Source organism: Vidua chalybeata, chromosome 3 (assembly GCF_026979565.1).
Source record: "Vidua chalybeata isolate OUT-0048 chromosome 3, bVidCha1 merged haplotype, whole genome shotgun sequence".
In the NCBI taxonomy this organism is placed as follows: domain Eukaryota; kingdom Metazoa; phylum Chordata; class Aves; order Passeriformes; family Viduidae; genus Vidua; species Vidua chalybeata.
This window is the reverse complement of record NC_071532.1, coordinates 48,994,602-49,010,933: the sequence shown is the minus strand read 5'-3', so window position 1 is coordinate 49,010,933 and position 16,332 is coordinate 48,994,602. Positions and strand designations below refer to the sequence as shown.

Genomic DNA, 16,332 nt, shown 5'->3' with positions numbered 1-16,332 from the left:
TAGAAAGCCTAATTTAAGTGACAAGTCAGAATGAACATCTGTTCAGTATGCAATGTGATCCAAGACTGTGTCACCTTGGAGCATTTTACTTCTAAGTAGTAGTGAGTAACCCTTATATTCTTATTCCATATTAACAGAGCCCAATCCAATATTAGTGTCTTTGTTTGATGCAAGGTAGGAAAAACTTGAATGCTAGGTTACTAGAAAGCATAAGGAGGAAAAAATAGCTAATTTGTATCAGAAAATATCAACGTTTGAAAAACTCAAAGGTACAGGGAAAAGGAAAATGAGGCAAGAAAACTGTTTCAAGAAAAGCCATTTTGTAATTTTTAAGCACTAGAGAAACTGACTTATGCTACACCACAAACCACCCCATATAATAGTGCTACCAAGAAATCAAACCCTTTGAGCACCAACAAAGCTCCCCTCTCTCCCCCCTCTTGAGTTTTGTAAGCAAGCATCAATCCGCCCGGTCGGGAAAATGCTGTCTAGGAGTATCCGAGACTTTCACCTCGGATGGTTGCACTGAAACGCTCAATACCGAGTACCAGCAATCCTGCGGGAACAAAAAGCTCGTACTAGGAAACTACCAAACCAAACATTAGGAATGCCCAGGAAGCTTTATTATATTCCACTTGAAAAAAGGCGAACGACTGCACAGTCAGAGTCCGGAAGCAGGCATTTTGAGAGGCTTCTCGCGGTCAATCCTTCGCGGGAACCACAACGGGAGAGAGGGCCGGGACCAGGAGGACGGAGGGTCAGGACTCGTCGGGCTTGTCGGCGGGCGGCCCGCAGGGCTGCAGCATCTTCTCCATCAGGTTGAAGCGGACGCGCGCCTTGCTCTCGTTCTCGGCGATGGCGAAGTAGTTGAGCAGGTCGAAGTGGCCCATGTAGGAGCAGTACGAGTCGCGGTGCTGGTTCACCAGCCACTCCCACTTGGTGGTGTCGGCGTGCCCCGTGCCGATGTACTTGGACTGCAGGTGCTCCAGCTGGCTGTGGATGGTGTAGCGGTCCGTCATGGCGAGGCGGGCGGGCGGGCGGAACTCGGGACGGCGGGCGCGGGCCTGGGCGGCGAGCAGGGGCCTGGGCGGCGCGGACGGTTGGCGGCGCCGGGACCTTTTCCGGCGGGCGCAGCAGCGCTTCCCGCCGCTTTTCCTGCCGCAGTGCCCGACGGGAGCTGCAGTCTCCTGTCCGCCCCGCCCGGGGGAGCCGGCCTCGGCATAAGTAAATATTGATCGTAATAAAATAGTTTACTCTCTGTCCGATCATGTCAGTTGGCTAACCCGTAGTAAGGCAAATGGTGGTTACAAGGCCGGGCCGCCATCTGTAGCACAGGGTTATTTCAAAGCACGTACGTGAGGGTTTAGGACCGGCTCCAGACTGATTTCGTACTCCGAGCACGGGTACGGGGCTGCGCCTCACATTGAGGCAGATGCTCAGCTGAGCCTCGATGTAAAGCCTCGAGCCTCCCCCCAGTTTGTAAAGCAAAGATACGGCTTTGATAGTGATCAATTCACCTGGAATCCAAGGGACGTGCACTGACAAATCTGGCTATGAAATACCCACGTAGTGGCTCATAGGGAACAACATCAAAAAGTCTCTCCTGCCAGCCGGTGTCAGAAAACAGGAAAGCGGAGTCCCGGGGCTCACGCTTCGGGACACAGCTTAATCCCAGCTCCTGACACTGCCTCTGTATAAACCGCAACTCAGGGTTGCTTCCCAAATAAGCTACATGGGAAGCCTGGCTCCAGAGGAAGAAAAAGATACCACAAAAACTTCCAGGAGGTGCCAAGAGCAGCCCAACACCCCTTCTCGTTAGCCCTTAGCTTGGTGAGAGGGCAATGCACCACTTGCTATGGTCAGTCTCACCCAAGTCCACGTAGAGAGAATGGCTGAGGAGGGCACAGTATTTGCAGGTCCTCCCAAAATAAGAAGTTTGGTGAGGTTATTTCTGCTACATACAGCTGAGGAAAGTCCTGTATGTCCCATCCCAGTTCCTTTGTATGTTGAAGAGCTCTGAATTTATCTTCCCCAGATGGGCTGAGCAGGGTCAGGGGATTTAAGTCAAAATTAAATACTAATGTTGAAAAATATTTTTTACAGTGCAGCTAGTATTTTATCTGAATGTTAAACTCATAAGCAGATATAAAACCCACAGAAAATATAACCTGTGTTGCCTATCTTCTTTCGGTCAAAGTCAGGCTTGAAATAAATTTTATCATCCACCAAAATAGGTTTTTTTCCAGCTCTGTTCAAGAGCTTACATAATGTTAAATTTAAAATGCGTGTAATGATTCATGCTTTCATATGCTAGCAGTGTTTTTAATTATTTGTTTTAAAATAGGAAAGACACATTGCCAGAAATTTTTCAATAGGACTGAGCTATTTCTTCCTGTCCTTATAAATTGCCCTGTAGTCAAAAAGAAATCCACAGAAATGTTGTGTGAAAACCCAGATGATTCTATGTCCCTTGTTTAAAAGTGAGTGTCTTGTAAAACCAAGGCCATATAAAGCAATGTAAAAACGTCGTTCTGAAGTGTCCTTACCCTTCAGTGCAAAGAGCTAAATGAGGACTATAATTTTTTATTTTTGTTATTTTTATGAGGATCTCTTGAGTCATTGCTGCCAAGGCTTACTTAGCTGGAAGCAGATTGCTCAGCTGGATACAGCAGTTGCATTCTGTGGTTGCTTTCAGAGAGACCAGGAGAGGAAAAATAAACAAACGCAACACTTTAGGAGTTTCTAGCTATGCTGGCATACAGAAAGACAAAAAAAGACATATTCTCAACAAGGAAGAGCTTTCATTTCTTTTTTAAATGGCATCTTTCTAAAGAGTGGGATAGCAAGAAGAATGCTAGCTTTTAATAGATGTTCCATGTCAACACAGTGACACACAGGGCTACCCTCACAGCTGTTTGGAAGTTATCCTCTTGGAAACGCTAAACCAGGAGACGTATTGATTAAAATAGCCTTTGGAGCAGAAAAAATTCCTAGAACCTTATCTATCTCTTGTCGATGTTGCAGTTTCTAGGAGTAACAACTGCATTAAATTAAACAGGTGTAATAGTTCTCATTTAAAAAACAACAAAAACAAACAAAAAACAAAACCAAAACAAACCACAACAAACCCCCAGCCAACCGAAGTAATGAAACAACAACAATAAAAACTCAACCAACCAAAACCAACCAACCAAACAAGAAACCCCAAACTTGACTGAGAAGTGTGAATCTGAAATTTTCAGCAAGTTTGTTACTGGGTGGGCCAGATTAAAATGCTGCATTCAGGCATCCACAGCTCTGGGAAAGCACACCAAAACTTCACTCTATATTTGCTTTGGTCAAGAACCTCTGAGACTGCCAGACAAGCTTACCAATTCAAGGAAGAAAAAAATAGGTAGTAAAATTTCCGTCTGACAGGCAAACCACAATTATTTACAAGTAATTACTTAACTTCAATTTTAATCTAAAAAGAAAAAGTTTCATCTGCTATCTTTCAAGAATTAGATGAAATTATATTCGCTTTCTCTTCATTTCTTGTTCTATATAAAAATAAAATCTGTTGTTGAGTCTTCTTTTTCTTTTTAGGTCTATTTTGTACAAAATGAATGCCTGCACTAGGGCACTTTCATTTCAAGTTTAGGAATACTAAATGAGTGGGGGAAAGGAGATGCATATATATATAGGGAGAGAATTATTGCTCAGTGGTAATGTGCTTGTGTGACTAGGATTCCTAAAAAAGTAGCATTTTCAGATATGTCAAGGTTTTTGTACTGAATACCATTAAATATCATTATCAGAATACACAATAATGGATGCTTACATATGGAAATCACATAAATGTGCTGATTTTAGTGCTGAAATTATCTGTTTGAGAGTAACACCGTATCCCTTCAAGCCAGGTTTTAAAAGGTGGAGGCGCTGGGAGGCTGTAAGAGCTGGAACAGCAGAGGCCACTGGGTGTCAGGGTTGGACCTGCCAAAATTCTTCTTCCATAAAAACGGAGTGGTTGGTTGCACCTCCGAAATGTAAAGCAAAAAGCGTAGAGGGGGCTGCTGGACCAAGAAAGACATTGTCAGTGGCTGCCCAGTACAAGATATAGCCAAATTTTTGAATTCCCTACAGACTCTTTGGGTGGAAGTGTGAAGACATAAATAACTTGGAAGCAAGGGGATGTGACAATCTTAATAGATAAAACCAACACACACACAGAAAGATGATAAAATGGGGAGGCATGCCTTTATTTTTTTCCCACAAAAATTCCTCTATTCTTCACTATATTGATTTATCCTACAAATACAGTGATGAAAAAAAAATTGAGATTGCATTAGCCTAGCAAGAATGGTGCTGGAATTTCAATAATGATAAAAACCCATTGTGTATGTGGCATGTGATTTTTTTTTAAGTATATATTTCATTAAAAATATGTTGCTTCTGCTAAAACAGGGTTCTTAGATCATTATTTGCAGAGGTCACATTGCCACTTAGCAATTTTAGGATGGAAAAGTTATGTTTTTGTAATTACATATTTTTGGGTTTTTTTTTTCAGATTTCCGATGCTATCACATGAACTGTGATGCAGTTTCTCAAATGCTATTATAGCCTGTGAACATTATCAGCCTCAGAAAGCCCTTATTTTGGCCCTTTAAGAGGTGGAAGACAATTCTGCTGCTTTTCTCAAAGATCCTGTAAAAAACATTTTTCACAAGCAAGCCTCTTCTTCCACCTTGTTTTATGTAAACTCCCCTGATTTCTTTATTTTCCTTGTAGTCAGAATCTTGACTTTGCCGCCATCTCATTGCAGCCTTTGGGCTGCTTCTGGGAGAGAGGAAACATAGTCCTTGCAAGCATGGTTAAGTTTCAAACTTTCTTCCACTATTAGAAACTATGTTTTGCTTTGTTATTGTTTTCATTTTATAGAGTGTAAACACTTCAAAATCTGAAAGATATTTTAGGGTTGTATGGCTGATTCTCTGCTATAGATTGGAAGAATGTGGAGTAAAAAAAAATCAGGAAAGAAGAAATACTGTGTGTCCTGCCACTGAAGGCATACACTTTATGCTGCTCTGTATTAATGTCAAGATAATCACATTATCTTGCATCAGACTGCAGCTGGAGAAATTCACTCCTGAAGAACTGTCAGACTGAGGAGATCTGTGATCTGCACTAACAGTGTTTTGCCTAGGAACAGCTTAGGGATCACAGAGACTGGGCCTTGGAGCTTCACACTCCATCAGTTGCTTCTGAGTATCACTGTGTTGCTGTACACCTCCTGTATGGGCCTGAATAACAGCTGTGTGTCTTAGGTGCACAGCACAATTTAATTAGCTTAATGTAGGTGCCACTGAGAACTTCCTAGCAAGGTGCAGGAGCACCCTAAAAGCAGAAAGGCAGAGGGGTCACTAGCACAGGGCTTACAGATGAGACACTGAAATAATGTGGTGATCTGAGGAATATGGTGTGGAGGGAGATGGAGCACAGCAGAGGCCTGGTAGAGGCAGCTCTCACTTGCTGTTTAGAGGACAGTTCTTTATTCCAAAGCCAAAACTTTGAAAATAAAAGCCTGTCCAGTAATGTGATTAGTTACCTCTTCAGGCTAAAAATAGAGCCAGTAAAAGTCTGCCAGGTGAGTTGAAATTCTGTCCATATATTTTTTTGTAATGGGAAAGGTTTGTTCTTGTCATGCATTTGGAAATCAAATGAAGTAATAAGAGTAAACACAACAAAACTGGGGAAGACTACAGCATGCTCCAAGAAGCAGCTGTATTCTGCCCATTTTCTTTGCATTTCTTTTCTTCATTCACTTCAGATAAACTGGCACAGCTAAAACAGCTATTAATTGTGTTCAATAAGGTATAGAAAAGTAGCAGTGATGAAAGGTACATCTTTAAATAGGCCAATATTTTGAATATTAGAAATGTACACAAATTTAAATTAAAAGAAATTGATTTGGCCATTGAATAGCTCTATGTATCATATTACTGTATGTTTTCTGTGTGCAAGAGTAAGAACAGAGGAAGTGACTTTCCTTTTTTTAAGTCTGACTTGAAGATGCTTAATGCAGCTGTTTCTTTTTTTATCTGCCACATAATTATCATGTTTTAAAAATACTGATTTCTTTAGAACAGTGCTTAAAAGTGTTCTGTACAGAGAAGTCTATCTGTAGCCAGCCTTTTCTCTCTCCAGCTTTCCCTATCACAAGTATTCATCATTTCACCTCCTTCTCTGCAGTAAGCGCAGAGGACATTGGTGTCATCACCCTTATCTAGGCAAAAAATCCATCATCTGTATTGTGCACAAGGGCAGCTCATCTGTTACTGCACAGCAAGTCAGTTCATAAAAGTAAAAAATAAGAGCAAGAGAACCATGGAGGCATTGATATTAGTGAGTCATCAGCTTGCCTATTTGGTGTGTGTTGTAGTAATTCATGTTGTGAAATTTCAGACAGTGGATCGCTTGTGGGACAAACAGCAAAGGAGAGAGGGGGCAGCAATGGATATTTAGGATATTAGTGTCACTGCAGGTGGAAGAGATAACTGTCCCTTCCATGCATCTCTAGGAAATGGCACACCAGTCACTACCAGTTCACTACAGAATTATAGAATCAAGTTTAAGTCCAGCCTTCTTTAGTTTAAGGCCTTTTGCCCTTGTCCTATCACTACACACCCTGCTAAAAAGTCCCTCTCCAGCCTTCTTGTAAGTCCCCTTTAGGTGCTGGAAGGCTGCTATATAAACCAGTTGTTTCTCAACCTGGGTTGAGAACTTCCTAATTTGAAATAAAAAATGTACATAAGCCTCTTGCATTTACTGTGAAAGTAAAGCTTTCACTAATAAAATGATGCAACATATCTCACCTTCAGCTTTATCAAACGATTGCTTTTTATTACTTTTAAGGAAATTAGAACATATTTTTTCACAACACCAAGCACTGTAGACAAATAATATGTTCAAATCACAACTCTTAGTAACTCATAATAAATTTGCATCACTTGGAAAATTTTTGATTGCTGGTTTCATTGTTGGGAATGTCTTACTAATCTCAAGCTGAAAATTGCTTAAATTACTAGATCCTCAAAATAAAAAATAAACCCAGAGTGTAGAGACTTGGCAAGGTATTGAGATTTGGAAGCAAGGTATTTATAGTCAGGATTGGGCAATGTTAGTAATGTATGATGATAACCATCCCATCTATGCATTTTGGAATGTGATTTGAGAGCTTGAAAGAGAATTGCTGATTTTGGAAAGCAAACCTTCAAGGAGTACAGCAAAAAGATGTTATCTCTTTAGACTGTAATATTTCTTCCCACCTCCTCAGCACCATGCAGACTAAGAAACCTTGAAATCAACAAAAGCCCAAAAACTACTTGAATAAAAATCATCTGAACCTGGACATTTTAAAGTAAGCTTTCAAAGATGTGATTTCTTTTGCTGTTGTTTTTAAGTAGCATGTATTATTTTCTCTCTTTTCTTTTTGCATTTTGAGCTTCTGTATTTCACTTTGTATTTGCTCTTCTCCATGTTTGAAAAGAATTTATTTTTATGTTGTTTGAAGGTACTTAAATTTAGAAGATCAGAGCTGAAATGTTCACATATGTGATTGCAGGGAAAGAGGCTTTAAGAAAAGCCCTGTGAAAACTGCTGGCACCGAGGTTGTAATCTAGAGCCCCAACAGAATGTTTGTAGATCTAGAGCCCCAACAGAATGTTTGTAGATCGTGTCAACAATGCATCTCTCAGAATAGTTGTTGTGAAGCACAGATGATCTGGTATTCACATACAGCTGTGTATTGCAGCCCATTTTTGGAAAAGCCTTCAGTATGAAATGCAAGCATTTGAAAACCATAATTGTCCATTCCCTTTTCTCTATCTTTTTCAGCCTTTTGTAACTTAACAACGAGCTCCTCTTGGCTAAGGCGTTCTCCTACAATGTTTGTACTCACCCAATGGGGCCTTGTTCACAGCCTCATGGTGCTATTGTTACTTCAACTCTTGTGGCTATTTGTGAAATTCACCCCTGGGCATAAAGACACCTGGTTTTGAACAGGATTAATGGGATAGATTTTTAACAGGCAGAGAAAGAGAAGTGCAGTCTATCCAGGGTGTTCTTCACTTTAAGCTCCAAATGCAGTCTACAGGTTCTGCCAGTCAACTTAAGAACTTAGACTTATATTAGGCATTTCAAGTGCTAAGACCACGGGCAGCAGTCATTCATAATTGGCATCTCAAAAGGATCAAGCCCAAAGGGTAAGGAATTATTGCTAATGCCAGCAAAAAGTCAGCATTCAAGGAACAGGTTGGGACAGAGATTCCCATACCAATGTGTGCATGAATCTGTGACTGCCTGTAGCTGTCATGACACCTTGACACACTCAAACATGTAGGAAATTATTTGCAAACCTTGAAAGAAAAGTCAAAGACTTAAATTAATTCTTAACTACCTTTGCAATTTCAGCAAGTTGTCAGGTGATTTTTATTAGTAAGGGATGAGTACACAACAGAAAAAAATCAGAAAAAAAGTCTACTCTCTTTTAGTTAAAGGACCATGAACATTGGTCCTTTAATGTAATCCCATGACAGCTTTTATCTTCCCCATTCAATAAGTTCTTTGTGTGAAGATGAGCTGTAGATTATTCTCCTATAAAACATGTTTATTCTATCTCATATAGGTAATAAAGGCTTCACAATCTTTTCTGTACCGTGTCTGACTGCTGAATTTATCAGTGTGACTAGAGCTACTTTGAGTGACTCAGCTGCAGAACAGATTTGTCTTGTCATTGGAGAACAGACTTGTATAGCTGCTGAGTCACAAACTGGCTTGCATAACTGGAAGGGTAAAACAAGCTTGTGAAGTGACTCAGTTTGTAATTTGATCCTCCTCTCATTCCCAAAAGCACATGCACCTGTATTTTGAAACTGCTGGGATCGTTAATTACAGTTTGATTCATTTCAGTGGTACCCATGGTATGTTTCCTTCCAATACAGTCTGCTCTTCAATTCTTCTCCCATAATCCCTGGGATATGGCTAACTGCTTCTTCCTTCCCACAGGAGGGAAAAATTATTTGTGTTGTCTTTCACTACTAAAACCTGTCACCATTATGATCCTGATAGATCTTCCAGTGGAACTTAAACCAAAAAATCAGCACCTGTACTTTTCACCTTTTTTTGAGGGACTATTATTACTCCATTTAAGAGACTATTTTCAATAGAAAGTTAGATTTAGGAAATAAGGTGGATCTTTTTTGTGTATGTAGAATTCCAAAATGTTGGCAGAGAAATCATAAGCCAAAATCTTCCTGCATATGTAGGTACCTTATTTTGACTCGCTGTTTGTGGAAGAAGAAAATGGCCTTTTAGCTAAGAATATTTAATGCTCAGGAGGAATTAGAAAAAAAACTTTGCATTGAGAGTTGTTTGTCTGATGCTCTATCAGCCAGAGAAACAGAAGCATGTAAGTGTGATTTAAGAAAAAGCTAGCTTAAATCTAGAGAGAAAAGAAAACAAAACATTGAGGACAGTAGCCTTTCTTCTGAAAACTGTATAGTATCCTACAAGCACTAACTCTTGATGGCCATACTAAGAAAGGAAAATACTGTCCTAATCAAATAGATGAGGATGTTGAGACAATGAAATCCTGGGCCAGAAGCCCCATGCTGACCTGGTGTCATGGCAGGCTCCTCGGTGGTACTGCACTGTGCCCATCAGCCAGCTCTGCTCCAGCTCTCCATTAAGGTTTTTCACTGACTCAGCTCAGCTCAGCACAGCAGTCACCTCTAGGTGAGACTTGTTTATGCCTGTAATGTTTGATTTAGGTAAAAGCCCTTTGGAAAATTTTATTGTCAGTTAGGTTTCTGTTTCCACCTACGAACTCAAGCAGAGTCTGAACTGAGCCCACACTCACGCTGACACATTTCTCGCCCTTCTCACAGTGTGCCGAGGAGCTCCTCTGAAAGCTGCATTTTGATTTGTATGCAGACACAGTCATATTGTTAAATACAAAAAGCTCTACCAATTTTGTAGCAAAGCTGAAAATTTCCACTTTTTTACCCAAATCAAAATGAAATTCTGTTTTCCCAGGATGAGCTGGAGGGAGGTGGGGATGAATCTGAATCCACTTTTAAATTGCTTTGACCGGTACGTTCTATACAAACAACTTGTGCACTGACCCTGATGATACCTTTTCAGCTGTTTGAATGCTTGAATGCAACCTTCATCTCAGAAGTCCTACACCTCTTGGTTATTAGGGAGCTGTCTGAAGATATAGGTCACCTTCAACCTCTTTTTTAGTTTTCTCCTGAATGGTATTAATGGCTTGTAAAAGAAATAGCCTTTGGGTTTAGACAGTCCTTTGGTAGCAGGTAGGTTTTTTCTAAGAAAAGTACTCTTATAAAGGTACACTAGCACAAAACATTTCTTACAGATGTTTGGTACTATTGGGTTTGAATTACTCAGCCTGTATCTGGGTGTGAACCCCTACTTCCCCAAGGTTTGGGGCATCAGAGTTGGGATTCTTGGATCAGCTCATTAGGAAGACAAGACACTAACAAGTCTGGTTGTGATATGCAGTTGTGTAAATATCTGAGTTCTGGGGGCTTGATCGTGCTTGTCTCTAGGATCTGGGAAACATTTTATTAAAAAAATAAATGTTTTAACTGCCAAAGGCAGCTGCCAGAGCATTTATATAATTAATTTCATTTTGCTTTCTGGTACGTGTCTTAAGGGCATTGGCTAGAGGACACATTTGGTCTATTCACTCACCTGAATACATGATCCTTATCATGGATTCATAGGATGGTTTGAGTTGGAAGGGACCTTAAAGATCATTCAGTTCTAACCCACCAGCTATGGACAGGGACAGCTTTTACTACACCAGGTTGCTAAAAGTCCCATCCAACAGTTTCAGGGATGGGACCTCCACAACTTCTCTGGGTAACCTGTTCCAGTGCCCCACCACCCCCACAGCAAAGGATTTCTTCTTAATATCTAATCTAAACATATGCTCTTTCAGATTAAAGCCATTTCCTCTTTTCCTATTACTACATATCCTTATAAAATGTTTGATTCTTCTCTATACCAGAAAAAAAAAAAACAACCCACTGTTTATCTTCCATGTTATGCTTCATGTAGTTTATATTGGGCCTGTCTCATTTGATGCCATGTTCAAACTTTCACTGACTTCACTGAATGCAGAATTTGGCAATTAATTTTAACTGGTATAGACTGATTAAATATCACACAGTTTTTTCCACATTATCTGAATAGCATTCACACATAAGGAATTATTGAATGGAAAGAATTATTTAAGTAGAAAGATGGCTGTACAGAGATGAGCCTTTAGAGAAACAAAATATCTGTAAGAAAAAAGCAGAGACATGAAAAGACATGTAATCTTTTCATGAAAGGAGAGAACTAGCACTCAGGGGATTTGGATGCAACTTCTAGTTAGATCAAGACTTGCTGTACACCTCTAGGCATTTTGACACTTTCTGTGATTTCCTTCCCATCTATAATACATGGGTAGCAATACGCACAGCAGTATTTTAAAGTAATTGCTTGCAAATTGGTTTAGAGAGCCTGAAGTGGAGTTTATAAAGTATAGTTTATAAATGTAATGCAATATTTTTATTGTTGTCACATAAAAACCTAGCTTAGTCCATCAATTTAATTGTCACCAAAGCCACATGGATGTCAGGGCTTCTAATGTTACTTGGAAAATTATCTTTCAAGTCTAATGTTGTCCATCAACAACAGGCACACCTATCTCCTTTCATCTTCATGGAATAAGATTCTGAAAATTTCCATGTGGTACATGTTTGAAGACTGATGGGCATATTACTGGGGGTGTAAGAGAATTTGGAGTGTGCTTTTCAGTGTCTAATCAATCCCTCTTATCACTTGAAATATAGTGCAAACATGTTACACTGTGATGCTGCCGGCTACAGTTCTTTGACCAAGTCACAGAGCCCAGATACAACTCAGCACCTACTAATCCCATAAGAGTTTGGCAGTGGTCCCTGTCAGGCCACCAGCTGGGGCCAGGAGAGCACATTTTATGTCTTGCACTGACAGACAGCGTGGGGAGATTGCTCTGCCCAGACACCTGAACAAAGACAGAGTTGTTTTCAAAGCAAGCTGCAAATGCTGTAACTGCAGATACATATCACTGGAAATAACAAATCTTGGGAAAATAAGTGCAGTGGATCAGTGCCCAAGAAATGTAGGTGTGTGTCTACGAAGAGCTGGCTTTGCTGCAGTAGCTAATGAGCCTACCTGTTCATGCACTAACAGGCACTGCACGGGCAGCCTGGCTGTTCTTGCACTGCGGTATGTAGGATGTGGCATTTAAGAGCTTCTTATTTAGAGGGATCTTTCAGCACCAAGATCTGGCCTCCACAGCTGTGGATTTTGAAACACATTAGAATCACAGATTAGGAGAGACATCAGGCAATAGAGATTCCAGAACTTCTTCAGGCAATCTCCTGTTCCAGTGCTTCACTGCCCTCATAATGTGGATTTTTCCTTTACTTCCTATTCAAACTTTATCCCAATTTATGAGCATTGTTTCTTATTCTCCTGCCATACACTTGGGTTGTATCAGTAATCTCTTCAGTACATTAAGGCTGCTGTTAGATCCACTAAAGTTTTTATTTTCTGAGCTAAACAAACCCAGTTTCTTCAACCTCTCCCTACAGGTCACACACTCCAAACCTATGACCATCTCGGTGACTCTTTCCTGGACTCACTCAAGTTCATCTACGTCCTCCTCATACTGGGAATCCAAATCTGCTGACTTTCTTAAAAAAATCAAGGAAAGGGAACAAGAACTCTTCCTATAATGTATTTTCAGGACATGCATTTCTATAGCAGTAGGGAGGGTAATTTATCTGTTTGTTCTTTCCCAAGAGGGAGGAAAGCAAGCGTAAGGCAGCAGAGAGAACATTACTCAGATTTCCAAAGCATTTCCATACATTCTTACTGACCACAGTAGCCCCACAGATTGGCTGTGATTTTGAATTGCAAAAGTAATGATGTTCTTCTCTGTGAACTGTAAGGGGCTAAATCCTATGTGAAGAATCCAGTCAGAGGGAGACAGAAGAATGGTGCCATATGGGTAACAGAATAATCTTAAGAAAAGTGTGTATTTCGAGATGGGTGGAGCTGGAGACTTGGGGAATCTGCCATCCGAGTGTGTCTTGTGCCCACCCCTCCGCCATGTTTCCTACAGGGTTAGAAGGACTGCATGGCATCATCAATTGACTGGCTGACCTGACCCTCTTTGAGGAATGAAGGGGGAGAAAAAGTTCCTAAAGAAGGATTATCTTTGATGAAATTAATTTAACTGTCACTAAAGCTGCAGATATGGGAAGATTTCAAGCATCACTTGGAAAATTTTCTTGCCAAGTCACAAAATAGAAACAGTTTTCATCATAAATTGATGTGTCTATCTCTTGTCATCTTCAGGTAGTGAGCATGTAGAAATTTAATATGCAGGTATTCATTGCTATTTGGAGTGAAGTAGAGACTCACTTCTCTAGATGTATTCTAGTTGTAGTACTAATTATTGGTGAACTTTAAATTTGCTGTTGTATATTAATCACAATTTAAAAAGTATTTTATATTAAATATTATATTGAATTTGCTTTGGTATATTAATTCTCTTTATCTATTATTTAATTATTTTGTTAGTTATACTTCATTTTAAATTCACTCCAAATTTGTACCCACAGCAGTTGTATATGATGTAGTTGACATTAAATATGGACAGTATTTAAAATTATTATTTATGTAGGATCTTCCCTTGCATAATTAATTGTTAGTTGGGTTTTCTTTCATTTATCATGTTGTAAATTTATTCTGTAAGATGGAAACCATGTTTAACATCCTTGTAACATACAAATGTAACACTACCAGTGTCACCTACCAGGTTTGCAGTGAAACCAATGGTTCCAAGCCATGCAGTGTAAGAAGTGTGGAGCATTGTTTTCTGTGCTTGTTCCCTGCCTGTGTGGTATTTCTGGGGGGGACTGCCTACTACCTTGGCCAAGAGGTAAAATTTATATGGTTAGGCACAGTACAAAGGCATAGTAGATGACAGATATTTCCAGAATTCTCTTCCAGTAAAAAAAAAAAAAAAAAAATTAACTTTTCAGGATTAAAAGAACAGTACCAGATTTTCCGTACAATATTTTTAGTATGATCTTAATAGATCTTCTGTATTCTGTCAAAATACTGTATCATTACAACTGTTTATTATCTTAATAAAAAATAGCCACATACAACATTTGGCTTGAATTTTGGCAAATTGATTTACCCCTCTGAAGATGTAGTCTTATGTTTTAGTGTATTTTAATAGTTTTATTTCTACAAATATATAGAATATATATAGAACATAGAATACATAAAAATTCTATAAATATCTTTGACACGTATCAATGAGATTTAGAATGAAGCTAAAATAAGTTTCAGGAAGTCATCTAATCCACTGCCTACCTCAATTTAAAATCAGCCATATTGAATTATTCCTGTGCAGCTGCTCAGTGCCCCCAGTGCTTCCTGTCCTTGCATTTCTTAACTAGGAGTACATTTCTTACCTTGAAGTGCAGCCGAAAGCAGCTGCCTCTCAGAATCCTGGGATCCCTGCTACAGCCATCAGACAGGTTTCAAAGATAAAATATAAGCCTTCACTTTTCTCAGATAAGTTTTGCAAGGTGTTTGACAAATACCCTTCGACAAGCACCATTAATTTTTAGGGATTTTTTTTTTCTTTAAGCTAAATCATGCAAACATCAGCAGTAACTTGTTTCATTCCAAGGAAATCTATCATGCTGTTACTGTGTCACATACAATTTGCTTAGATACCACGTGCCTTGCCATTCACAGAGGATTCCAGGCAGCAATTGGTCATTACTGGGCTGTGAAATGAATTGCTCCCTGGCTGTGTATTCTCAGTTAAATAATCCCAAATAATTCTTCCCTCACCTTCAACTAAACAAAAAGTTTTCTTTTCCTTCTCAGATCTGTAGCATGTCACTACCATGCTACCCTTGGGAAGGTCTACCACAAGACATTTAGATCTAGCCACAAAGCCACCTGAAAGGTTTCCACATGTGCAGCATGCCTTCAGAGGAAGGTAGTCTGCATGGTACAGGAACTCCCTGTGCACTTTGGGCAAGCTCCCCACCACTTTCTGGATGTTATATTGCTTGTTGAAAAGTGCTGGTAGCATGAATAAGATGATCCATCTACATAGCTGTATAAAATTTATGTCAACACAATTCTAAGATAGAATTGTTTTATTTCATCAAAACTTGGTGAGTTTTAGAAAACAACACCTTTTCTATGAATAAGTAATATGAAAAGAATGTTCAAAAAAAGCTATGGAAATGTTCTCATTTTGCAATAGCTCTCTTTGTGAAGGTCTATTTACTCTTTGCCTCACCCTTCTAAGCCATCTCAGGCTTTTAATCTCTGGGGAAAAACAAAACAAAACAAAACAAAACAAAAAAACCCTTATTATTACTGCCTAGGTACTCCTGCCTTTATACCTAATATATAGCCTGGCCATTTTTTGCTCAGAGAGTAGTGATGAGGGAAAAATAGAGCAGGTAGTTTTTGTCAATAGGAACTTGCCATTCAATCTGCTGTTACTGGGACTATACCCAAATCTGAGTGCCTGCTATGTGCCTTCCTCCTCTTTTATCCCTCTTGAATCACATAAAGATGTCCTTGTCTCTGCTCTGACACATTGCAAAGTGCTCCCTGTACTGCAGAAGTTAACTTAGCTCAGTCTATGGGCATGCAAATGTGCAGGAGAAGGAAATACTTCACTCCTGTCTGATAACAGGAGTTAGAATACGCACCTTTACTGAAGTACAGGAACAGGGTTAGGTAAAACTTCTCATTAGGCCAGATGATGTGACTTATGGGATATGCTCTTGCATTCAAAAGCTGTGACAGCAGCAGAGAAATCCAGTGGCTTACTTGATAATCAACGAAGCCTTCAGTTCCCAGAAATCGTTCCACTGGCTCCAGTTAACCATGCATGTTTACATCTGTCATGTGAAAACATTTTGAATTTGTTCATTTATTGGTTACTAGCTTAATAAAACATGCTGTCACCTGCCATCATCTCTGAAGTCAACAGAAGTCCCAGGGCTATTTTCTGTGCATCCAATCTGGCATTTGATACAGCCCTTACTACATTAAGAACTCCTGTATGGGTAATGAACTTTCAGAGCCATACATTACTGCCAGGTTTTGGTTCACAAGGAATTCAGGGGCAATACATCCAGGGCTGGCTTCAGATGCCTTTGGGGCATAATTGGAGAAGAATGTTAA

General features: G+C 39.7%; 1 protein-coding gene across 1 annotated transcript; it reads right to left on the bottom strand.

Annotated features, from left to right (window-relative positions):
* Nucleotides 1–601: 601 nt before the first annotated feature.
* SF3B5 (splicing factor 3b subunit 5) lies at nucleotides 602–1,147 on the bottom strand. The gene has a single exon (XM_053938320.1). It carries the CDS (start codon nucleotides 1,017–1,019, stop codon nucleotides 759–761), a length of 261 nt encoding a protein of 86 aa, XP_053794295.1. The 5' UTR covers nucleotides 1,020–1,147; the 3' UTR covers nucleotides 602–758.
* Between the last annotated feature and the right edge of the window lie 15,185 nt (nucleotides 1,148–16,332).

Bases quoted from the DNA above. Each gene is read 5' to 3' on its own strand.
- SF3B5 (XM_053938320.1), bottom strand. From the start codon at position 1,019: ATGACGGACCGCTACACCATCCACAGCCAGCTGGAGCACCTGCAGTCC.